At 42.5% G+C, this 26,723-nt stretch overlaps 1 protein-coding gene across 2 annotated transcripts in view; it reads left to right on the top strand.

Moving 5' to 3' along the window:
• Positions 1–26,723, top strand: part of LOC311253278 (rho GTPase-activating protein 6-like) — an 82,987-nt gene that overhangs the window by 22,738 nt on the left and 33,526 nt on the right. The window contains exon 1 of one of the 2 annotated variants that reach the window (XM_084347124.1): positions 10,432–10,802. The exons of the other annotated variant lie outside the window; for it this stretch is intronic. Coding sequence (XP_084203250.1) covers positions 10,761–10,802 — 42 coding nt within the window. The 5' untranslated portion in view covers positions 10,432–10,760. Of the gene's footprint in view, positions 1–10,431; positions 10,803–26,723 lie in introns of those variants that run through there. 2 annotated transcript variants of the gene reach the window in all.

Genomic DNA, 26,723 nt, shown 5'->3' with positions numbered 1-26,723 from the left:
CTCTCAACCGAAAGCATGTTTTTAGCCCACGGTGTACTTTTGTTTTCTGTTTTTCCTAGAATTAGTCTCGTCTCATGTCTCCACTTCAACGCTCACATTTGGAGCTCAACATTTTTAAGAATTATTTAAAAACCTTCCACATTTCTGTGACTTTGTGTTGCAAATCTAAGCTCATGTGAGAGTGTCGCTCTCACATCGCTCCCCCTGCTCCTCCATAATGACGCTTTCACTGTGGCGCTATGGCAACAAGTAACGGCTATTTTCTGCTTTCCTGCTGCCAGCAAATGCATCACGCAGCACAAAAATACAGAAGTCTGCAATTATTCTGTCAGACTTGACATTATGCAAATATTTGACCCTGTGTGAATTAATGGATGATTTCTGATGGATCATAGCACATTACTGGGCTATAAATGTACCGTTAGACTACATGAGTGCATCAGATTATATGCTGACACGTGGATACACAAACACATGCATACACGCTATCGCAGAAACACACACGTCCTTGTTATTGTGCTGTCCGGCACAGCTGGCGAGCCGAGACACCATGGCAACTGTTGTGGCAGAAAACATTAAGGAGGCGTGGGAGGTGGAGGACACTGCGTGTGTTGGTGTGTGTCTGTTAAGGTGGAGGAGCCGGAGCTTAAAGACAAGTGAAGAGTCCTCATTACGGGGACAAGGAGGCATCGAAGGAACAAACAGGTTGTGTTTGTCAGCTCCAAATGAGCGGTGTCATCCCTCGTCACGTTCATTTCAGGGAAAATAGAGAAAACTCACATCAGCAGAAGAAAAGGATGATACTCACTTATACAGTTTGATCAAATTTCATTAGCATTATTCACTGCATACAGGGTTTGATGTGGCAGGGCTACATGCGTAACACTTCTACTAAACCCCTGTATGTTTAACAAAAAAACACCAATAAGACTTATTAAAAAAGTGGTTGTAAAAGAGCTATAGTACAAAGCCGAGGATTTAAACCTACCCAGCATTACTCAGGGAATCTCAGCGAAGAGAGCTGCCAGCCAGCCAGTCAGGCAAACAAGCTGACAGAGCAGCAGGCAGGAAGATGGATAGACGGGCAGAAGGGTGGAAGGTCAGATCACCAGATATACACACGAGCGAGGAGACGGACAGACGAGACCCGACACGGATAAACACATAAAGAGATGAGTGGAAAGACTGACATGTAGCCAGACGTCGCTAACAAACCCCTGATTCCCTTTTATTTTCCGTGGAGATGACGTCGCCGAACCTCGGGTGATGAAAACACGCGGGCTCTGAGAGGTATGCATGCTGACATGGATAACACCTGTGCGCACACACACATAGAAAACATTGAGAAACACATGCCGGTCCTGGATCCAATTAGCATTTAAATAGTATTATGTCGGGCACTTTTATCCATCTTAAAACAGATGGAACCAAATCTACTTAAGGCATGCATGGCCAGCCGTACGTGACTACAGGAATCTGCTGTGATTGGAAAAACACTTAACTATGAGTGCTGCCCTTACAATCAATATTTGAGAGGCTGTTATGGAGGCATAAATACATTCGGTCCACTCCCCAGGCGACAGAGTCAACAATACTGGTTTTTAAAAGGGTATGCTTCAGCTAACACCGAGCACACATCACTGGCTGACCTTGTTTGGAAAATAAACACTTTTCTTTATCTATGTTCTAATAAAGAAGACTGCAAATGGACCAAAGATAAAAAGAGAATGAATGTTGACGTGTGTGGTGTGTGGTCAGTGTTTCCCTAATGTTTGGAGAGCTAACAAAAATGGGCGAACATGAGTCAAACTACACTTAAAAAAAAGTCAACAGAGAAAATTGGAAATTTCTCTCTATTACAGTATTACTCAGCAGCTAGAAAAACAAATAACCATGTGAGATTAGTCACGTTGAATTTTTGCAAAAGTGCCCAAATTGATTTGGTTCTGCTTGCTGTTCGAAGCAGGCTCATTGTCTCCTCGCGTGGTTCCTTAAATGAGGAGATTTCTAAATGCAGTTTTGAATAGAGTTCAGATCCTTGGGAAACAGTTGATTTTAGACACTTTACACAATATTTGTGATGGTGGTCCAATGGATGTCTAAAGTTTACATGTTCATTTGCACATAATAGATGGGTCGAGCACCATTTGGCACAAGTGTTACTCCAAATAGGCTCTTTGACAAACAGAGGCATCAAACAGACTCGGGTGTGTCGTTGAAGAAATAGTTTTAGCATTATGTGTGGCTTCAACCAGTTAGATTGGAAGTACACACCTATGACTCAAGGTGATACCAACAATGCATTGCAGGATAGATGATAGATAGGAATGATATAAAGTCGTTTTAAAAGAAACAGCTCTTTATGCCACGTTACGTGACGTGTTTTATGCTTGGTGTGTGCACGCATGTGTTTTCTACAGAAGTTTAATGTGAAAGATTGGCGTGCAAAATGTGACTTTGGTGTATGTAATGCACACAATCTGCCTGAAGCCTAAAGTCGTGCACAGGTTGAAACGGGTGGTCACACACACACTCCGGCCCACCAAGGCTCTGAAACTTAAAGATATGTGTGTTTGTGAGATCAGAGACGGCTTCACTGAGAAGCAGACTGTTGATTATCATCTTGACTAGATTCATTTTTGCAGCTCTGTCATATCTCTACCTAGCACAGGAAGAATTATTCAACACGAGGCATGTGGATGTTGTCTGTATCTGACCTGCGACTATAAATCCAACAATTCAACACCCCTCCACTCTGACATTAACACATTCTGAATGCTTCCTCTTGAGAAACACGCTTTTCTGTCTTGCAAAGCGTAGTAGCCCTCAGGTCAGGGCCAAGCATTTCCTTTGCAGAACAGTCCTGACCTGCCCGCCGCTTTAAGCATGGTCTAATGGAGGTGGTATGGAGATGAAAGCCGTATAGCCACGTCGGGCTAGTACCCAAAATTCCTTACTTACATCCCCCGCCCTGCCTCTCCCTCCCCTCCCCTCTGTCTATTGGCCCTCAGGACACAGTATGGAGATTTAGGACAAATGGGCTGGCCTGTCGATGGAAGCGTCCAGATTGAATCCAGACCCGCACTGTCGTCACGTTGTGTGTGCGAGAGAGTGTGTGTGTCCTGTGTTTGGTGGATGTTGAGTGATCAGTTCCTCTAAAAAAACATCTTTTCCGCTGGATGAGGGTCGTCTCTGGAGGGAGACGGCGGTCTGAGGCCCTCGACGAGATAATTTGTTAAAATTTGTTTGTATGCATGTGCGTCTTCTTTATTTACCTCCCAAGTGAAGGAGCGAACCCACATTGTCTTTCTCTCTCTCTCTCTTTTACTCTCTCTCTCTCTCACACACACACACACACACACACACACACACACACACACACACACACATTCCCCAGTTCTGAGGTCATCCCCTGGAGCTGCTTTGTGCAGCTCCTGCTGTAAATTCGTTTATGTGTGCCCAGTTTTTAACCATTCCCCCTCGACCCTCTCCCCTTTCTCTCATTTTCTTTCTCCTACACTCGTTCTTCGGGCCGTCTTGTGAAACCGAGGTCAGAGTTCATCGTCTGGAAGAAAGAGAGCGAAAACACAAAGAAGACAAAGCTAATAAGCAGGAAAACATAGGGCGAAGGTCTTCTGTCATTTTTATCAGCTCTTCCATTGCCATTCATTTATTTTCTTATTTAGTTTGGGTTTTTTGTTGAACTTGACCAGCTGTGTCTGATTAGGCAACACTTAGAAACTGGCATGGGATCATATGTAAGAAGATGATTGAAATATTTTATGAGAATTCTTGTGAATTACTTTCCATAATAACCAGACTAAATGCTCAGATGTGCATAGGAAAATGAATCAGTGCGTCTTTGCAGAGTATTATTAAGAGTATAAAGCCATGCTAGAAGCTCTGTGAGGTTGTACCATTTGAAAAAAAAGGCTAATCAGCACGCTAATATGTTTACATTGACAGCGTTAACATGCCGATGTTTAGCAGGTAATATTTACCTTACCATCTTAGTTTAGTATGGTAGCATGCTAACTCTTAGGAATTAGCACAAAACACAAAGTACAGATAATGGGTCGTATTAGCTTTGCAGGTATTTTGTCATAAATGTAAGTATTGGATCTGATTTCATGGAAATCCATGTAAAAGTTGAGACATTTCACTGAAAACAACAAATGTAAAAATGTATACATCCTCTGGTGACCACGAATGTCTACATGAAAGTTTGCGCCTTTTTATCAAGTAGATGTTGAGATATTTTACCGGATAAGCCAAAACTTGGACCTGTTGGTGGTGTTGGAAATGTCAAGGATCATCAAAATTAGTAGGATTCATCCTCTGGGGACCACGAATGTCTGCACAACATTGTGTGCAAATTTATCAAGTAAACGTTAACCTCCATGTGATGCTTGTGATGTGCATCATGTGATGCTTGGAGAAAGCCAGGGGGGAACCAGGGACATTAGGATCGATCCTCTGGGGACCATGAATGTCTGAAGTTGAGATTTTTTACTGGATAAGTCAAAACTTGAATCTGCTGGTGGTGCTAAACGAAATGTCAAAATTATTTGGATTCATCCTCTGGGGAGCATAAATGTCCGTAACAACTGTCATGGCTTGGCAGTAGTTCTCATGAGATTTCACTAGAAAAAATAAAAATGTCCAGCTCCTTGTGATGCTTGGGGAAAAGCAAGGGGGTAAACAAATACAGTATGATTGACCGCCTATAAAGGCATGCTGCTAACAATACTAAATTCAAGCCCATAAAAAAAGAGTGATCATCATCTGCATGACAAACACAAGAAACTGTAATAACCTGTTCCTTCATTAGTTGTTTTATTGATTATATGCACTAAGTTATGCAAAAATAAATGAAAGTGAACAATGAACAACATGTGAGTTGAGTTATGAATTACAATGAGATATGATTCTTGACCCCTCAGCTCACAGTTTTCACCCAGCATCCTCTGAGAGCGAGGCAAGGTCGCGCATGTGATGCAACACATGCAAATACTTTGATCTGGGCCTTGCAACATCTATTTTGCGAGTGTTTATTAAACAGATCGAAGGCCTCGCAGGATTTTTCGGTGTCATTTACTGGATCGTCTTAAAGCACTTTAACAGAATACTTTCCACTCGATGGAGTGATTTCACAACTCAGGCATTTGGCCTTTGGAAGGATGGGTGCTGCACCTCCCGGCGGAGCGATGTAAACATTGGCGTTTTGCAGCCCATATAGCACTGGAACTGTTTGCCTGGCCTCGTACGAGTTCCCGATGTGACTTGAAGTATTCTTATTTTGTTGCTTTTTGATTGAGAATACATTTAGGATTGCAAAGTCAAAAAAAAAGAAATCATGATGCAGATTTAAATAGCTGTAAATACCCCTCACGTCACTTCTGTTGTCTGAATTCCAAGCTGCTTCTTCTCTAGATCGACACTTAATAGCAGCGACGTGATATATCAACACAAACAGGCCGTGCCAAATTCAACAGTGGAAAATCCTGAGTGTGCTTTGAAATTGATGTACGATCATACGCAGCCTCATTTCAGCGTCATTTTAACAATTTCAAGATGATATGAGAGGTGATGGCTCGCTTTGGCGATTTTGATCGCGTTCTGACGTGCAGTCACGGCTGATTCCTGCACGATGCATGAAAAACTGCATATCCACGTATTAATGGCTGCATTTTTTCTTTCTCCACTCCTCCAGGCTTCATTCTCTCTCCCACAGGCTCTATGTATTGTGTGTGTGTGTGTGTGTGTGAGAGAGAGAGCCATGGTCACAGTGGGACCATTGAAACACCATTTTAGGAGACAATGGGCTCCTCCTACAGGACCATAAAACACAGCTTTCTAACCTTACGACTGAACTTGAGTCAGTGTTTTTCGGGGGGGGGAAAAAAACCTTGACATCTTTCTCCACGTCATCCCCAAGAACGCAGCCCTGTTTTTCTACACCATTTTCTCAGGACTAATTTTGGTTTTTGCATGTTGCTCTTGTCGAACACTGAAGAAGGCATCACATTTGACTATATCACACTGTCTTTAACACTGACCACTGGCTACTGAGCTTGCACATCAACACATTCATTTACCTGACAACTGAAACTCCACCTGCTGATAAAGACTATTTCCTAGGGTTGAAAATACAGGAAAAAGCTTGTGAGGTGGCTGCTGGGCGTGGAGGGGGGGAGCTGACAACCTGAGAATGAGACTCAAAAAACAACTTTCCTCAGAATAGCTTTAAGAGTTTGCCTACGGCATCGAACGGCATCGCGACAACCAGGTGTGCTTGAAAACTTGTGCAAAACAAAAAATAAAAGAGGTCGCATCACAGTCAGTGCGTTTACAGGACGGATGAAATACAGGACAGTGTCTCTGCGTCTGTCTGCAGAGCATGTCATGTTTGATTGACAGTTGAGCGGAGGGGGGAAGAGCGAGGGCAGATTGTCAACTAGTTAATCAATTGCAGATGGTGTAGTTCTTGTGGACAGATAAAGAAACAATAAATCAAGGAGATCCAGATTAAAAAAAAAACAACTTTAAATCCCCCAGATATATCAGATTTTCTGTCCTGATAAGTACAAGATGCAGCGTGACTCAGCCCAGAATGAAAAGGAATCTCTCTGTAGTTTATTTTGTCATGAATTTTTCTCATTTAAATGATGACAAACACAAAACAACAACAGACTGTCAACTAGTTGCAGATGATGTCGTTCTTGTGGACGGATAAAAAGAAATAAAAGTAACCTTTCAAATGCTTAAATGTGTCACCGTATATACGTAAACTGTACGTGTGGAAACACTGCTTGCCGTAAGTATGCACTTATTAACAGTTAACTACACTTTACACAGCTATCAGATCTAACGCAAGAACAATGCCTTATTAATGTTAATGAATCCTTTATTATGTACTTGTTCACACTCTTTTTAAAGCAATATTATGTAGAAATTGGCATTATGTGCAATTTGGCGCCCCCCACTGTTTATGAGTGTAAAACCACTGTTGTAGAAATACAAATTCCAGGTCTGACATAACGTAGGTGCTAACTACAAACAAAACTCTTTATGTCATAACAGTGTTATGGGTTGAAAAGTTGTATGTTGAAGTAAACAAGTATGTAACGTGATATTGAAGCTGTTATTTTAAGGTTAAAAAGTTTACATAATGTTGCTTTAAAGACATTTTGGGGAGGCTTTTGCCATAATGGTGACCAAACCTGAGGGTTAATATATTTGTGTTGTTCAGTTTTGTTTTACATCTTCAGATAACGACTCAACGCTGTGTCGTTTGCACACTCCTCCTGTTTTCATCTTCTTCCCCATTCCAAACATACTCTAATTCAGGTGATTTGCCTGGAGATATGAGTGAGCGTCTACCTGTGGCTTTGTAAACTGGGATACGAGCCAGCAAATACAATGAATAAACGCTCGAAAATAAAGCGCAGCACGACTCCACCTTCTGCCCCGATTTCGCTCGATTGACATACAACACCTCAGACGTTTGAGCAAACCCCATTTAGACGCGATCTGATAAGGAGCCAGCCTATCAAAGAGCTATTCTCTGCAAGAACAGGTTCGCTTCCAGCCGTAACTTTATAACACCGCAGGGTTTTGACGATACCTGTGTGAGACACACACCGCAGTCCAGAGCTGAGTCAGTCCTCAGTCTTATCTCCAGATTTCAGAGTGTTCCTCTTAACTTCTCGGCATTCTTTAAATGGCTACGGCACCATCTGATAAGCAGGGAGGAATTCAGAGTCTCTCACTCATTAACTCACTCGCTAATTCACACCTACTGGATATAAAATTAGACAGAAGAATGTGGCTAGTTTGCGTCTTTCGCAATAAAGCCACCCCTGCAGGAAAGCAATGGTTTTCATTAACTCACACACTCTTTGACCGCCGTGTCCTTGATAAAACCGGGTTGTGCTCTGTTTGTTCTGCATGCTTCTGTTATTTTTTTACGGAGCTGGATACAAGTGGAGTCTTTTGACACAGATTGCCCAATGCTGGTTCCATCAAGTGTTGCGCAAACCCAGACAAGCCTCCTTTTCCTGTTTCTTCCAGTGGTGGACATGGTTGCCCCTTAAGAGCATACTTGCAAAGGGGGAACGCTCATAAATAAAAGTCCCCACCGATTTTCACAATGCAATAGCGATCACAGTTATCGTCCAGATCGTCCAAATTCCCTCTGCTGTGATTTATACTCGACCGGAACTGGGGCCTACAGCAGCTATTAGTCACAGCTGGAAGAAAACTTGTATCTCCGAAATACATCAACTTTCCAGCGGTTAAGATGAATGGTTTTGTTTTGAGCTTGACCACGACGCATTTCTGCATATTTCAAGGAAGGATGGACGCAATGAATCTGCTCACAGGAGATCCAGATGAAAAAAACTTTTAACACTTTAAATCTCCCAAATATATCAGATTATCTTGTCTTGATGAATACGACATACAACGTGAATCAGCCCAGAATGTAAAGGAATCTCGCTTTAGTTCATTTTGTCATTAATTTGTCTTTTTTAAATGATGACCAACACAAAAACACCACTCCCCACTCCATTTCCTTCTCACTACTCTTAAAACAGCTCTATTTCTTTACTATAAACTATCCAAAAACTTCAATCTCCCTATATGGAGCTTCCTGAGTCAAACCTTATCTCCCGATGCTCCGTTTGCGGGTCACTCACATGAAAACATTTCGAACAGGCCTGGCTGCTGATAATCAAAAGCTTCTTCCACTCCGAGTCTTCCTCCTTCAGCCCCCCCCCTTCAAATACCATATGCTGATCTATGTAGTCAAAATGCACCGAATGCATTATACATGCACAAAAGTAGGGCTGAGGTGAACTAATGGGTTTGCTGCGTGTGAAGGAACATTGATGTGTCATGGCTTGTTGGCGGAGAGGAGAAAATAAAACGCATTTGGATGATTATGAGGCACGTTAGGATGGGGATTGTAAGTGTTTATCTAGCGTTCCATCTGTAGAGCTGAAATGATTAGCGGATAAATCAATGAATAGATTGATATTGAACCAGAAACTGTTGTGATAATGGATTAAGTGTTTAAGTATATATTTTTAAAACAGATAATGCCAGGAACTACTGATTTAAAGCCAGTAAAGGAGGGTTTCTTAGTCTTCTGTTCTTGTAAATTAAAAAAGTCTACTTTTTCAATCACTAGTCAAAACCCAGAGATTATTAGTTTGTTATTATAGAAGACTATAAGAAAACCAGCAAATATTCATATTTTGGTACCAATTTAACCAAGTAAACATATTATTTACTGAGTTTCCCCACAATAACGAGTTAAATTTCATTTGTTTTTCGAGGTCACAAGTAATTTATGTCACTATCATGGAACAAATGTTTTTTTCCCAGAGAAAGCAGATCATTTTGTTGAAATCTTGAGAAAAAGATGCTTATGTCATCATCAAGAGATAACAAATGTTGTTTTTTCCAAGATAATGAGACAAAGAGCAAATGATTCCTCGAGATTCACAAGAGTTGACCATGACACACACACACACACACACACACACACACACACACACACACTGCTCTGTGGGGTCGGGTTTTGGTAGTTTTAAAGCAAGCACGTGAAGATTTTATGAATTTTTGCCATTAATAATGGGTACTTCTTGATGCACATGCAGCATGGCACTGCTGTGCTCTTAAACATTTTAGGCTCTAAGTAATGAGAGGGAACAATCTTTTCTTTTCTTGTGATAATGGATTAATCAGGATAGCAACACTTGTATTCCGTGATAATGACATAAATAACTTGTGATCTTGAGAAAATATAAATCAAATCTAACTTGTTATCACGGGAAAACAAAGAAATAATATGGAAATAATACGTTTGACCCATGACCATATAGGGCTTCCATAAAAACTACTACTAATTATCTTTAAAATAACAATTGTAAGCCTTTAGTGTCAAAACTTTTAGTGTCAAAAGCTTTTTAGGACTGCTATTACTCTGTGATTTAAGTTCTCAAGGACCTTTTGTCTTTTGTGGTATCTTGCATAAATAAAATGTGTTATTATTAATTTTATTATTATTAATCTTTATTTCTATTGTTGTAAATTTGTCAAATTAACAGATGAGCTCAGATTCAATCAGGACATGATGTATATGGGATAAAAATACATTTTTAAAAGAAGAAGACACTGACTCAGACAGTCTCATCTCCTCGGGTCCTTTGAAAAATGAAACTGAATATAATTTTTTCAAGTTAGAAATAAAACACGTCATACTCGCAGGTACCGTCTTACTTTGTAATTGTTAAGAAATACAAAATAAAGCCGACATTATTTTGAAAATCTCAACCGGAAGCCTCGCACTCCAGCTCACTTGACAGTCCCCCCTCTCTGCTTCTACGCGCTCGGTTCAGCATCTGTCTTCAGCAGAGAGTCCGCGGAGCGCGCAGTATGGATCCGTTACGCATTACGCACTGTGGTGTCCTGTCTGGCACAGATGCTTCTCTGACACGCGCTTCTGACTCGCGTAAAGCCATGAACTGTTAAAAGCAGGCGACATAAAGTAGTCCAAGGTCTCTGTTTGTCTTTTATGTAGATAGAGGAGAGGAGGGAGACACAAGTGATTCGTGGAGACTTTTTTTTTTTTTCCTACGCTCCGCTCCGACGCACACACACACACTTCTTCTGGACTTATTGTTTTCTGAACGGGATATCATCTGTTGCATCTGCATTTTTGGGTGTTTATATGTGGATACTTATTCGGGACCATGGGAGACTCCGTGTTCCTCGACAGGCAAAATTCCTATCTTGTAAGTACCGGGTTTACTGGCCCATAAATTCATTATAATGACTCGGAGGTTCACTGATAAGGCTTTGAGGGTTTACATCTTCTGTGGTCTGTTGAGCGTACGCGCGTGCACGAAGAGTGTGTGTGTGTGTGTGTGTGAGTGTGGTCATGTGTGTGCTTGTGTGGGGAACAGAGAGAGATTGTTTATTTCCTGCATGAAGAAGACTTTAAGACAGTTTTGCATATAGAATCTGAAACTTCTGTCCCTCTGTAAATCTCACAGCGTGCATTTAAAGTGCTTTTGCAGAATTTCTATTAATTTCATGCTGTCACGACCTTTCTTCTTACACTTCAATCTTGCATGAATTTCAAGATATGCAAGAAATAAATGGATATGACTTAAAGATTTTAGCAAAATAAAAGTATTACCCTGTAAAAGGTCAGCGACTGAAACAGAAACCCGGGCTCAGAGGGGCCTCGACATGCAAAAAAACTTCCTGTGATGGAGCATTTTAAGTGACATGTGGCGTATAGAGCGCCAACGCATGCAGGCACACAAGACCACACATGTTTCCTGGTTTCAAGAGGAGACTTCAGCTCGGTATAGGCGCACAGAGCCGCGGCAGACTTCTCAGCCACAGGTGTTTTGTTTGACACTCTACACCTCGAAGCTCGCTGGCCAGATGAGGGCAAAACACACAGCTATGGGTCAAGGCAGCGAGGAACGATGACGGAATGAGAACCTCACCTTCAAAAACCAAAACCCTCAGCATTTTGGAGCTCACGTTTTGCCCGTCTGACGATGATTGGAAAGCTTTTCCGGGGAAGCGACAGGTCGCCTGCAGAACAGGTTCATTCAAATGTGGGAACCGAGTAGTAGTAGTATTTTACCATATCTCCTCCATCTGTCCCCTCTTCTCCTCCTCCCCAGTGGTGAGGAATCCTCAGCTCACTGCTCCAGCGGTCTGTCTCCTCTTTATGACTAATGTTTCTGTGGCTGAGAGCACTCGTAAAGCTACAAGCAATTGATTTGGAAAACAAAGGAATTTTCTTTGGCTCGGCCGATGGCGCGTTGCGGTCTGGGTTTGTGCTTTGGAGTGTGGCTGTGTGGTGTGAAAGCCGTCGCCACATGGCCCACAGCGATGGCGTTTAAAATTCATCCAACGCAGGCTGATGAGGCGTCAGTGCTCGGGCCAAATTGTTCTCGATGCGGCACTCTCTTTGTGGAGGAATGAAAATTTGATGCATCTGGGCGCCTATTTGTTTATTCAGATTCTGGTCTGCTAGATATAGCAGAGTGTAAATACTTAGAGCCTTTGGAATGGGTGAGTGATAGGGCACCTTTCCAGCACAATGCTAAAAAACACAGTATGTCTGAAGACAACGGTGGTGAAAAATGCAGCGGATTCATGCTCACCTGTGTTATTGAACTTTTTTTGGTGGTGTCCCAAAGAATGAGATTGCGAATACAAGCATCTGAAATCCTTTGCTGAACGCCTGGGCTCACCCTCAGGGTCAGGATGAAGAGCTCAGACATACAGAATGAGCAGAGTCAGCTGAGGTAGTGGAATCCGGGAGGTTGTGGTTCACGCTGGATGCCACCATGTGGAGGTATTCCAGTTGAGGGAGGATACCTGGGGCTAACCAAGAAAACAATAGAGGGATTATATGTGCTACATGGTTTGGGAATACCCCCAAGATCCCCCAAGAAGAGCTGGGGGAAGTGAGGAGGTACAAAGCCATGTGGGCTACTTTGCTTATAAGCAGCAGAAAATATCTGGCTGGGAAAAAATGATAACAATCGATGCTTTCTTTTTGAAATCAATCAATCAATTGAGGGCGTTTTTCACTATTTTCCAGTGACAAGAAAGCTACTTGGATAGTTTTAGGCAAGAAAATGTCTTGGTCAGGTTTAGGCTAGAAATCTGCTTAGGTTAGGTTGAGGTTAAAAGACTACTTGGTTAGGTTTAGGTTAGAAATCTACTTGGTTAGGTTTAGTTTTAACACGTTTTGTTTAATTTTGGAGCTGACCAGTGCATTTTTGCAATTTTTGCATAAAAAGATTACTTACCCAATCAACCAGTTATCCATATAGTTGCTGATTCTTTTTATTCGATTGATTAATCAGCTAAACTTTCAGTTATGTTTCAAATACCCAAGTTAGTGTTGTGGCTAGTCAGCATTCTGGTGATTGTGGTAGGACATTAGACAGCTCAAAGTGTTTCATTGGATCAAATGATTAAGCCTGGAATCAAAAATCTCGGTCTGTCAGTCTAAACAATGAAAACAAAAGACATCTGTCTGATGACATCATGAAGTAGCATGGGATCATGTGAGTTGTTGTCTTCACGGTTAAACAACCACCATTGCTGATGAAAATCTATCTGATCTGACTGATCTGAGGTAGAAATGCTCTCTCTTCCTCTGTCTCTGATGTGTCATCTGATGCTTTAGTTTTTTGTTATTTTAATACAGAAATCTTACATATTATATCTTTTACTTTGAATGGTAGGTGAGGATTTAATGCTATTTGCGTTGTCCCTGTCCTTTGATTCGGTATCTGATAAAAACATCATGCCTTTTCTCCGTTTTGAACATATTTTCCTCTTTGGCCTTGAGACAGTGTCACATCTCTTTGATTTATCTGATTGTTTCTTATTTTCCCAGCCTGCCCTGTGCTTGAGGCCACACTGGAGTATGTGGGTGTGCTGGAGGCATACAAGCACGTCTGCAAAGTCTCTGTTGATACTCTACATTTCATGAGCAAGCAGTAAAAAGCTAGTAATCGCGTCTCGAGTGCGTACCGTGACTGTGCCAAGCTGTAAAATAAACTATAGTTTGCATTGGAAAATGTGTCTAAACAAAAGTCACGGATGGTAATCTACTTTGCGGAGGCTTTATATGGTAAGAAATTCATTCAGACAGCATTCTATTAACTGTAAATATAAGAAAACTTTCCTCAGGAAACCTTAAACCACGTCTTTATTGCAAAAAAGCAGCAGGTAAAGGCACAAGAGTTATGTCCTGACTGTGCATCATAATCAAACACTAGTGGACTTGCAGCCAGGCTTGCTCATTGCTGTCTCATAAATCCTCAACACTTAGTTGAGCTTGATGCAAGAATGCAGTTAAAATACGACAAAGAAGCGGTTCAAAAGCAAAATGCATTTGTGTTAATGGACGATTACGCCTCTTCAAGCCGTGGATGATAAACAAGCGCAGGCTTTTGTCATTCCTGCCAGGGCAGATAAATATTTCAGATTCTAGGTTACCAGGCTGGAGACACACAGGGATGGAGAAGATGGAGAGGGAGCCAGAACGCAAGTGGGATTGTTGCGTAACAGCACCTTGCGGTCGCCAGTGCGTAAACGTTTAATCCCCTCTCATTCCCAGCCTCGCGTTCGTTCCAGTTGCAGTGACGTGCGATGTGTTCTACTCATGGCGTCAAGGCTTTGTACTAATGGAATACCATCAGGGATAACATGTAACAGCATGGACTGATCGCTCAGCTCCTGTCTTTCAAGTCATCTGTTTTCCAGCATTGCAGTCTGCAGGTTCACGTGGTGTTACGAGGATTACGAGAATGACACACATGCAGGATGATAAAAATGTCAAGAAGAACAAATCATTCCCTGTAAAATAGTTTATCAGGAACAAAGAAAACAAAACACAAGGCAAATTCATGTTTTTTGGCTTTTGAACACAGACGGGCTCTTTTTCATCTGCAACATGTCCACCAATCACTGGTGCTGACTTGCAGTCCTGCCCGTGCAGTTGTCTGTAAAGGAACGAGCATCTGCGGACGCAGAAATGCCAAACTTGTGGCTCAACAGATGTCAAAGACTATACTGAGGGTTTCTGTGGATGATTGGAACAGGCTACAAGAGAATGCACATATATTTATTAACTGGCTTTATGACACTGAGAATATCTTTGTTATTCAATGAAACACTATAACTTTGACCTGATGATGGTGCAACCTCATGGTCATGCTTTGGGATCGCCAAAGTCATCATGATACATCATCTGGGAACCATGAATGTCTACTCTGATTTTGTGCCACACCAGATGTATTTTTTAACCACCAAAAAGCACAATAGACAACTCCAAGCTGGCAAAAGTCATCCGGATTCATCCTCTGGAGACCAGGACTTTCTGTAAAGAAATGGATGGCAACGTATTTTATAGTTGCTCGACCAGCAGCGCCACACAGAGCGATGTTGGCGCGTGATATGAGCTGTGAATCTCTGAACCGAAGTGAGCCTAACTATTTGAATCAACCACCTAATTCCCAATTGTTTGCTCAGCACGCTAGATTTATTTAGCTTTCGCTGACGAGCTTGTTACCTTGTTTGTTCAGCGGCTTAACAAATCATGAATCCTCCATCGATTCTGCCAGGAAACGTACGTCCGCCACACAGGGAGATTGTCATCTGATACAAAAAGACACTAATCACATTTGACACTTTGCACAAGGTGGATTATATAACCTGCTCCTGTAAGGATTTGCCCTGTACAACTGAATATTCAGTGTCTCAATGGTGTATGGCTTATGTGCTGTGCTCATTCTGGAGGGCCTACTCTTAAATTTGCACCGAAAACATCGTCACTCCTGACCTGCATTAGGAAGAACAACTGTCTCACCATTACATCATTGTTTTGTACCCGCTGATTAGTGTTCTCGCCCGGAGTTGAGTCGTGGGTCATGTGCACCGTGAAGTAATATGTCACGTAATGACAACAGAGACATGAATGAACAAGGACCTTTCAGAATACATGGGTTTGATGCGAGTGAGCTAATCCTGGTGGCGAGCCAGCCGGCACAGAGGCCAATATTCAAATAAGGACCGTCTTTGTCTTGAAATCTTGTTCAACGTGGTCAACGTGCACTTTTAAAATAGGTTATCAGTCAAATGCAGGGTTTATTTGAGAAGCCGGTGCTTCGTCCTTCTGCAGTTCAGTTTGGAGTATGACAAGGGCTTGATAATGATCTGCAATTGACTTTTTAATCAGCTCAGGCTACACTGGATTGATAGACGAGCCCGTGCTGTGGCTGACACTGGGGAGTAGTAATGCAGACAGAGAGCAACACAAAGGGAGTATTGATGAAATGATTGATTACCCTCCACTATCATTTGTTTCATCTTTGACTGTGTCTCTCTTTGTCTGTTTGAGTCCGACCAAACAGAAAACGCTCTGTCTTCCAGGGACCCCTGTCAGAGTGCAGCTACCTGTTAAGACAAGCACCAAATTCCCCCACTTTTGTCTCCTATTGTCCTCCTCTTTGCTCTTGACATTTGACTTCGCTGTTTATTCGCAACTTCGAATGACCTCGTTTTCCCTCCTCCTCTAACTCCGTAGCTCCGAGAGCAAACATTTTATAACACACTGTCGCCTCCTCACCTGCTGATGTGTGACCTTGTTCTATTGCGGTAAGTGTGTTTGCTCTGCTCCCGTGCCACTCCCAGTACAAACAGCTCTGGCAGAAAAAGCCATGAAGGCTCCAGTCATGAGACAAATTGAAAAATGTGTTTTGCAGGCTTTGCAGGATAATTGGATGGATATACGTAACACTCGATCCCATTTCGAATATTTACCCCTACCCCTCATTTTTGAGTTCCCCCTTGCCCCTCAGAGCAGAGTTGCCCCTTTCTCACGAATGCCACATTTCAAGCACAAATACAAATGTCCACTTAGACTGGAGGATGAACTGATTACAATTTGGTGGTCAGAGGTCAGAGGTTAAGGTAACTGTGACCTCACAAAAAAACAATTTTGGCCATAACTCAAGAATTCAAACAACAATTATGATTGTAATTTTACACAAATGTCAGTAAAATAAATAGAAAGTCAGCCATGTCCTGCCCATTATTCAATGCCACAGCTCAGGAAAAAGCAACTTGATTGGTGCACGGAGGCACACAACTGCAAGGCGGTGACTCCAGTTTTATGCTCGTTATAAAGACGAGGACCATAATACACTGAAACAACACAGAGTTTAAAGACTCCATTTGCAGGACCATGTAAAGCCCTAACACTTCACCCTACCCATCTATCCCAACAAGAATTGGGACCCCCCCCCCTAGGTGTGAACGCAAAAACAGAGGGGTAGGACTAAGTGTTAGGAGCAAGGGGTGTATTGGGATTGGGCCTAAATCTTCATTGATTTTAAGTGTAATCCAAAAGAGAATGCCCATTGTCGGTGCTTGAGTGACTGAAATGAACAGCTGTGCTCATGCCTGTGTGTGTGTGTGTCTCTCTCTCTCTCTCTCTCTGTGTGTGTGTGGGAGGGTGGATGGCATCAACCATCCATGCGGCCTCTTAGTCATCAGCGGTTTATTTACATTGATCACAAGTTTTCCTAAGCACACTCTGACCCAGAGGGGGAACTACGCAGGAGTGGACATTTTGTTCGCAGGAGTGCAGCTACTAGGAATGCGCACAGATACTGAATTATTTCAGACATTTCTGCTTTCATTACCCGAGCCTTACAGTCCAGTTTCGGGGGGAAAGTGCTCCTTTTTCCCTGCTGTCTTATGACCGCCCTGCTCGGGGCTTGATGACCTCTTCTCATGTATGTCATGTGTTATGACATTCCTCTGCATTCATTAACCTCGCACTTGAAAGGATCCCCGCTCTGGTGTTGCATGCGTTGCACGGCAGGAGAAGAGAAAACCGCATCTTGGCGTTCCACGGCCGTCACTTCTGGCTCGTCATGACAACGCCGTCCGTCCCTCGTTTTTCTTTCTAGACCCTGTCAGGGAAAGGCACTTGTTTTATTATCAACAGCGAAAGAGAAGTCCGCCCTCCCCAAGACTTGTCTTTTTATGGAGATGGTCGAAGGCTGAGGGGGGAAAACACAGCAGAGGAAGTGCAGAAGAGAAAGTTCTGGCGAGATCTGATCTACTGTTTGCCGGGGTAGATGCGCTACTAGGAGTCTTTCTGCAGGCCTGAACAAAAATATGCGCTGTAGATGTTTTAAAAGGAGTTTGATTTACGGCTTTGCCCTGGTTTCGTCATTACTTCATCCAGAGGTGTTTCTTTTCTTGAGGGAAAGTTAAGAGAGTTGGTAAGTCGGTTCATGAAAAGGTTAGACGTGTTTCTTGGCTGTTCGCGTAAAAGCCATGAGGGCATGATGTCAATCACCGTGTTGCCGTGTGAAGTGCAGAAGTATTACATCACGGTTCGGGAATCTTACAGAACCATTACAGCACGTTCGCCCTGATCTGCAAGCGCTGCAGAATGGTGTAATGCACTGGATGCTGGACAGGACTAATCAAGTTTACCATCCCGGGTAATCTTCACACGCTGATGTTTGCACTCAGCCACACATGAGCGCACACACACACACACATGAGTCATGCACACAAAGCAGAGCTGGATGCTTAATAACGAGAACGGGTCGTGCTGTCCGGCAGAGACGTCTCTGCTCATGTTTTCAACACCTCAGACAGCTGCTGCTCTCTCGTCGACCTTAAAAACACAGCCGTGCCAAAACCAGCCGAAGCGGTTGAATCTCGTATACACTTCACGGCCTCGAGCGTTTTTTGCATTTGCATCTCGCAGCGGCCTTAAGAGCGCTGCTCACGGATTTAAAGCTGCGGCGAAAACAATTACCCATACTCTTTACTGGAGGTCAGAAATTTCCAGGAAAGCTTTCGCAGAGGGTCAGCGAGTCAGGAACATCGGGTTTGCATCAGTGGTCTTGTCATCTGTTTCACTGCTTCGGTGTGTCTCCGAAGGTCAAAGAGCATTGGGGGAAAGTGTGTCTGCGAGCGCTTTTCCTCTAACAAGGTGCATGTGTTTTTGTGCGCTCACGTATAAGTCCGTGCCACAAGCTGGAAGACCTTGAGTGGACGTCTGCGCATGAAATCATGAAGAATTAATGAGACAGACGTGCAGTAGAATGACCGAATTGTTATTCTTATGATAGAGATCCAGTTCAGGAGCACATTTGCCGATAAGAGCAAAAGTCCTTGGATCACATCTGAGTTTGCTGCTGTTCTGCTAACTTCAGTAACTCAGTGCAGCTTTTTATTTAGGGATGCAGGAAGACATCGGCGCGTCTTCAACATCAGGCTTGTAAAATGAGCGCCAGAAGAAGATTTCTGCAGATATGACAGGCCGAGAGGATGACACTTTTCTTATGAGCATCAGCATGTGCAATTGACCAAAATTAGTTAGGAAAAAAGGGCATATCAGACATAAAATACAATATGGTGCATCTGGAGTGACTTTCAGTTGTTTTGCTTTCTTTGTATTGTAAAAGCAGCAGCCTCCATGAAGTTCTTCCAGTACAGCAGTGTGTGTAATCCATTTCTCGCCTATTTCAATCACGTCCACTACCCTCTGTTCCAACTCCACCTTTCCAACTTTTTAGCTTTAATCTCTGCTGTCTTCATTCGCCGTGTCCTGATTCCCTTTGTCAGCATCGGGTGCACCGACTGGCCAAAGATCTGCAAAGCTGGCGATGCTAAAAACAAAAGCGTTAAACAAGTACAGTGTTGCAAATTTGAGCCACACAATCTGTTGAACAAGCTAATGTAGATACTCAGATTGACAATGAGGTCATCCTACTCTTGGCATGGAAACTACAACTTGCTAATTTGCTGTATCATCATGCTGTCAGTCGCTGGAAGGTGCAATTATCTTCTGTCCAAGAAAAACAAAACATGCTTATCCTTTGGAAAGAGGCGCGGTCAACCTCAGAAGCATGAAAACACCTTTACCTGACGATACTGCATGACAGTAACTCTTAACGCACATCTTATCCTGCATTGCATTTTTGTCGATTCAGCCCTCGCTGCTGGAAGAACATTGCAGAACTCTTTGGACGAAACTGCCGAAACAACACGGATCGTGCCATCGTGACCGAAATGTGTGGCTTGGTGTGGGTAGCTTAGTTCTCATGAATAATGAAATGGCTCAGCAGTGGTGAATGTCAAGTATTTGTGTGATTCATGACTACCCCCTGATGATCATCATTTCTGGATGGAAGTACATCTCAATCATTATTAGCATGACACATAGCAATCACGAGAAACTTTTTTAGGAAAATAAGGGAAAAGTGTCTCCCTTTGTCTCGGTGAAGCCAGTGTTTACTTCCCGGTTGTGCTGTATTGCTTCAGCATCTGATCTGATGGCACCGCCCGCCATTCACCTCCCTCTGGAATGAATGACGTGCGCTCTCTCTCAATGTGACAATGCGCAAAGCTGTGCACGAGGCGTGACCGTCTACTACGAGTGAGTGTGAACAAGGAAGCCACAAGGTGAACAGCAGCGTGCGCGGCTTTAAATAAACCGCATCATTCTCAGTCAGCGTCACGATGGCCTGTCAGAGATTAGCTGATACGGTCGCCGGTTGGCTCGTGCGTACGTGACCCGCCCGAAGGTGCTCGCTCTGATCATCGTTAGCGAGCAGAAAGCAGCCGGACACGTGGAGACAGGTGGACTGATAGAATCAAGGCCAGAAAGATAAAGACAGATGAAGACAGGCATGAAGCTTGGAAGTCAAGTTTCCAGTCTGGTGACATCTCGAGAGGCTCGATGAAGGAAATATTCCGACTAAGAAGAGGAATAACACAGACGGTGCCAGGAATAACAGATTTCCGTGACACACTCTGCAGATACACAGTGTACGGTGCGTCGACGCGCCTGGTACGCACATGTTTGCACACAGGACGTTTTAGAAGTGTGCGCCCATGCGTTTAACCCGCAACTTGTGAGCCATGTGTGCAGAAGTGTGACCCCCAGAGTTCAAGGGGGCCTTCGAGTAAGACTGGATTAGCTGCTCTCAAGGCTGCCGCTGGAATGTGAGGATCAACGTGTCTGTTGTGGCGGTGCACGCGCGAACACACACACACGCCCATTTCAACGTGGCACACACATTGTTTACCTTCCAGTCTATTAGAGTCTATTAATATTCCTCCTCTCCCCTCCGTTCTGTCTACGTTCTCTGTCGGCGTGTAATTGAATTTCATGAAACCAGCGCTGTTGGCAGAGGAAATAAGTGGCTATTTTTATCATTTACATCAGTGTACGTGTGCTTGGTGTGGATATAAAGGCAGATTTATAGGTGTTTGGGTCATTTATTCATTCTGCGAAGCTGCGGAGGGCAGCTTTTTCATTGAAAGTGTGCTTTTTCTATCAATATTCGCCAAGAAAAAAAAGCATTTTGCTTCTTATAGCACCAAAATATGATGGAAAAAGAACAGAAATAAGCAAAAAAATGATAAAGGCTTAAATAATGGGAGATCCTCAGGGTGCATTATCACCATGTGACGCTTGTTTATATTCAAATAATGAGAATATGTAAACAGGAAGTGGCTCTGCATGCGTGTGCCGACTGATGGATGATTGGATGAATAATTCCATCCATCAAGCAGTGTTTGTGTTCACAGTTTCAGAATTATTATGATAATTTTAATTTTAATTTTACATATTTTATGCTAATTTTAGAGTAGAGATACTGGATACACAGGTGATGCAATTGTGTTTGAATATAAGCTATGAAAGACAGCCATTGTGTGTTCATCCCGTCTCTCCCTGAAGGTATTGTGGTGATATTCTAGACAAACCAAAATCTCATTCTTGTGGTCAAGAAAGAACCGAACAAACAGGCTCGTAAAGGTAAAGAAGGGTTTTCAATTTCTTCCTAATCTCCCGACGATCTCTTGTGAAGGTCAGAGTTACGCTGGGTGACGAAACTCGACGGCGTAAATTTCCGGGAAACCAGTGTCTTCTTTCATAAGTGTTCCACCCCCCGTGTCAAAATCTTCACAAAGCTTCCTTTTATTTTGAAAATGTGGTTTCAGTTTTACGATCACGCCAGGCCCTATCTGTTTATTTATTATGTGAAACAGGTGGAGGAGAGAGAGCGGGGAAATCGGCTGTGTCCTTTGTAAATAGTTCAGCGTTCCACGGTAACTCATAAACACTGCGTTGACTGATAGTTGGCATGTACGAGCAGCATTGTTCAAAGTAAGGCTCCTGAGTGAAAACACTGACAGTCCCTGGAAAGGTGGTTTGTGTAAATTTCACTTTCTCTGTGCCAGGTTTTTTTAAATTCATGTAAGTGCACAACTAAAGAGAAAACTTATACCAGCGACTTCCCTATACGGACTTTTTATACTTCCTCGCCACACGTCCTCCTTTGCAGCTGTAATAATTACTACAGCCACTAGAGGTCCCTGCCTTACATGAAACTGTAATATACTGTAGGTCATATTAAGCTGCTTAAATAGGGCTGTGCAGATCCTTAAAGTTAGGGAGTGTACTCAAATTATTAGGGGGAAAAGGTGAGGCAGGAAAATAGGGAGCGTGATGTATTTTTTATTTTTTGCTAATGGCATGGTAGTCTGGTTGTTTTTATTAGTAGCTACAGCCTGTGTGTGAACTACATTTAAATGTTTAACCTATTACATAATGCATGTTCAGCACAACCCAGTCTGTTGCACCAATGGGCGAAGCAACAGCCACAAACCTGCAAGCTAATGCATGCTAAGTCTAAATTAGCTCATTCAGTAACAATGCTAACAACTGTTTATTTATTCACTCTTGGTTCATCAGAGAGAGCAGCTGCAATACAGAATATGAAAGTTTTTTCTTTTAAATATTTTTTTGTAATTGCTCATTTTCACTCCTAATATGCTAATGTGGTTGTTCCGCTAACTTTATTAGCTTAAAATGGGGGCTGAGTTGAGATATCAGTGTTGAGGGTGTTGCAGGGTTTCTAAGAGGAGGGTTAATGGATGAATGTTAATAATACTGGGGTGAGTTTTGCTTCAAACCCTGCGTATGGTTTTCATACGGTCCCTAAAACATTCTCACATTCTCAGTTTTCGGCTGTAGCTGTCACTAAAGCGTCAGCAAAAGACTGTGAAAGACATTTTGGATGATTTTGTCGTCATCATGTTTCAACGCTGGACTGTTTTTAAAACACTTTGTTTGGTTTAGTTTCCAGCTCTCACCGGTAATCCAACCTACAGCTCACAGTGAGAAACAGACTTTGTTTGACTTCTGATTGCACTCGCGGAGCAGTGCCAGCGGAATGGTGATAAGTAGTTTACCATGCTAATTAAACACCCCATTAGCACCTATCAGCCTGTGTATAAAGTGTTCTACACCTAGTCGTTATTGTTAACGCTCCAGCATTCAGCAGTCAGCACTGGCACCCATTCATACGCGCACATGTTTCGGTCAGTTGAAGGTTGGTTGGTGTGCTTGGCAGGACGGCAGCACCGCCGTCGCGCTGTGTTCACTCTCTTTTCCGCTAGGAAATCAATAATAGAGCAGCTGACCCGACGCTGACCTGTGCTACACGTGCACAAATACATGCACACGAACACACATGCAGTGTCACATCCACTGTCCAGGGAGAACAAAGCATCGCTTGGGCAGTGACGGGTGTGGCGTCGGTCTCCAGGAAGTTACACTTGGCTAAAACTTCCTGGACTGAAACGAGGCTGATGGCTTGAAACAGTAATTGAATTACTTTTGGAGTGTTTTCTCTTGTGTGCAGCGGTTTTATTGTTTTTGACTGGTTTGCATCACATTGTTATAGATTAAGTTCAGCTGAAAATAGTCAATTTATGGTGGTACAGTTTTATTTAAAGCTGGTTGTTTCTTTAGTTTTCACCACTTTTCATTGAAAAATCCCTGGATTTCATAATGTCCTAGTGCTCTAAAACACTATGTTTCTTGTTGGAAGTTGAAAATAGCGAGCAAAATGTTATTTCTTACGATTGAAGATGCAAATTAAGCCAAGTCCCTTTAAATATGTGAAGAAAATAAATGAAAGGCTTGCTCTACAAAGTGTATTTCTTTTTGTATTCTTTAAATTTTGTATGATTTGTGTTTTTTAAATGTGATTGTTTTTTATATTTAAAAGACACAAATTTAAAAAAGGCAGATACAGAAATTACTGATCATTTAAAGGTGCACTATGTAGTTTTGGTGAGGACATTTTAATCACAAAAGAAATATCTTCATTGATTGATTTTGTATTCCTAAACAAACTAAATAAACAAAACTCAAACTGACCTTAAAGCACAGCACAATTTCATACTGTGCTACTTTGTTTATATGTGGCGGACCCTGCCACCTTTCTAGCTTCAAACTGTTTTCTGGGGACCTAATTATCCTCTGAGAACAGCTTGTTTATTCAGATATGGAAAAAAATAATATTTCTGAGTTTGTATTATTACCTCATTAATATTGCAAATATTAAAAGTGTAGCTTTCATTGAATTCTATTCAGTCCGATAGAAATGTTACGTTTCCTTTATCCAACAATGACTCGTTCTGTGTGTAACATATATTTACACACATTACACACTGTAATCAATATGCTACAGAGAAAACATTAACCAATGCTCAATTTTCTGCTTTAACAAGCAGCAACTCTGCAGCATAACAAGCATAATCTCTGACATTTTATTTGATTCTAACTTTACAGTGTAGATTGAGTAGAAACATGGAGGAACAGAAACACAGAGAGGTGTAAGATATATGACAAAAGTATTTGGCAATGGTCGTGATGTGTATTTATAAGTATCAAGCATGAAGAAAGAGCTCTCTAGCTGTCCAGCCATCAGTAAGAGCCCCGGGGGCTGAAATCTGCAGCGTCTCAGCCTCGGTCATACATTCCAGTCCAGTCATGGAAGACTCTCAATCTCCATCGGAAGCTGCCGAGTCAGTCCAGACTCCACCTCCTCCTGCAGGACGAGCCCTGGGGCATGAAAAGGGGCCCTTTATGTTGTTTGGAGTCAAACGTAAAGTGGAACACATTGATCACATTGTCATGTGAAAACACAGGGACGAGGATTGAAAAACAGCAACAAGGAAGAGACAGTGAAGGCATCGTTGTCAAAACTCATGAGACAGAACTATTTTTACGTCTTTCATGGTGGCTGTTCTGAGTAAAGTATCACATGTAAGGACTTTTAAAGTGTTCAAAACACAAATATTTTTTGTTTGCAATCTCCTCAACATATGTGCCACTGCATGTGTGGCTCATGCGCGCACGTTGCATTCAAAGTCGCCCCGTAAAACGCTGCCATGTGTCTCGCAAAGTGGCCACAGCTCTGCCTTAAACTCTGTCATCTTCACCATCAGCGTCGTCCGGATTCAGCAAAGTTATAATCCCTGCTCTTTAACTACCTCGCAGGATTAACTGGGAGGGGGGGATCCGGCACCCACGTGGAAAATAAAGAGTCTTATGGAGACTTTACTCTGATCCAGCTGTGTTAAATGGATACGGTGGAAGAAGCACAGAGAGGGGGGAAAAACAAGAGAATGTGCCGTACCTTTTCTTGGCTCGTGTTCTCACCATTTGTGCGGAAAATAAACTATCCCCTAATAGGATCAACGTATAATCTTGCACACGTTTGCATCAATGGAACATAAAGACAGAGGTGTTAAGTAAATACACTTTGCGCTCTGATCTGCCGTAATGGAAGGTGTTTGGGATAAATGCAGAAAATGTGAGAAGACGATGAAACTCCAATCCATCCAGTTTAAGAATGCGCTAATGAAATGGTTCAGGAGCCGCTCTTATCTTAAATGACAGTTGTAACCCCACTTCCTCAAACGATGCAAACACAACCCACATGTGAAGCCTATTCCCTTTGGCCGTTTTCTGTGAGGAAATCTTCTTGAGCAAGGAGGAGGAGGCCCAGTCCACGGTTACAAAACCGTCCTTTAACTGAAATGCTCGCAGCCAGACTGTAAAATCAGGTTTGGTGTGGGATTTGACAGGCGGGGAAAAAATGTCGAACACTTGAGGGTCTTAAAAAGTCTTTGGAAGACAGCAGCTGTTACACAAGTGACAGATTAATGGCACTTGTTGCTTAGAATTAGGAATTAATTGCCATAAATTGTGTTTATTACAAGCTTTGGGACGTCTCCTAAGAACACCAGGAACACTAATGATAGTTGTTTGGTTGTGAAGCCGCACTTCTTCAAGAAAAAAATCGCTTCCTGTCTTTTTTCAGCGTCACATCTGTCATGTGTCGGTCTGGACAACAGGAAGTAACTGTTGTGTGTGTGCCAATGTACTTTTTTACTTGTTGCATAAATGTTTAAAGGTGCAATATGTGATTGTTTAGTTTAAAATACTCAAAAATGAACTCAAAGTATCAACAGAATGTAAAGAAATAACAGTTGACATGTCAAAGACATCCATGTGCTGACTTGTAAAGATACTGTATCTACTGAAGATAGCATGCTAACCAGCTAGCCCCAGGCCTGAAAAACCGCTTCCTCACTCACCCGAAGTGAAGTCCAATTAGCTGCATGGCTAACTAAGCTAACAGTAGACAGTAGATACAGTCATGGATGTAGAAGCAGAATACAGTTAGCAGCAGTTAGCAGTTGAATTTTGTGAATTCAACAGGTGGCCAATTCTTACGTACTGCACCTTTAAACCTTTGATTATCAAAAAGATGGGGGGCCACTAGAAAGGTGTTGAGGAGCCATGATAGCAATTGCAAGCTTCTTGGCATGTTGGATTTTGTTTTACAGTAAGAGAAGGCGATCCTGGGCCGCATGAGTCGCATTCCCACTTTACATGTGAGGCCTGACGTGTTACAGCTTTTTGGCACAAATGCCAGTTTTAATCTCTGGATCTATCTATTAAACATTCCAGGACTGATGGAGTGGTACAATATTTCCCTGGGAGTCGTTCCTGTGAAGCATGTGCATGTGTGTGCGTAAGATCCCGTTCTCACGGTGCCGACATAGTCGAGTGCTCAGACAGCAAAAACGTCCGATGGGAAAGTAATGCCCGTGGGGCTACTTACACAACTGTTTTGACTGATTGACAGATAAAGCGCGCGCACACACACACACACAGATGTACTGTATATGTATTGAAGGTCTGCGTTAATGCAGGCATGCTGACTTCGACTGTTCGATTCCACATACTTATTTATATCCAGGTCAGT

This window comes from Pagrus pagrus (genome assembly GCF_965226575.1).
Source record: "Pagrus pagrus genome assembly, chromosome: 24".
Lineage (NCBI taxonomy): Eukaryota > Metazoa > Chordata > Actinopteri > Spariformes > Sparidae > Pagrus > Pagrus pagrus.
Note: the sequence above shows the minus strand (reverse complement) of the source record. Positions and strands in the feature narration are given on the sequence as shown.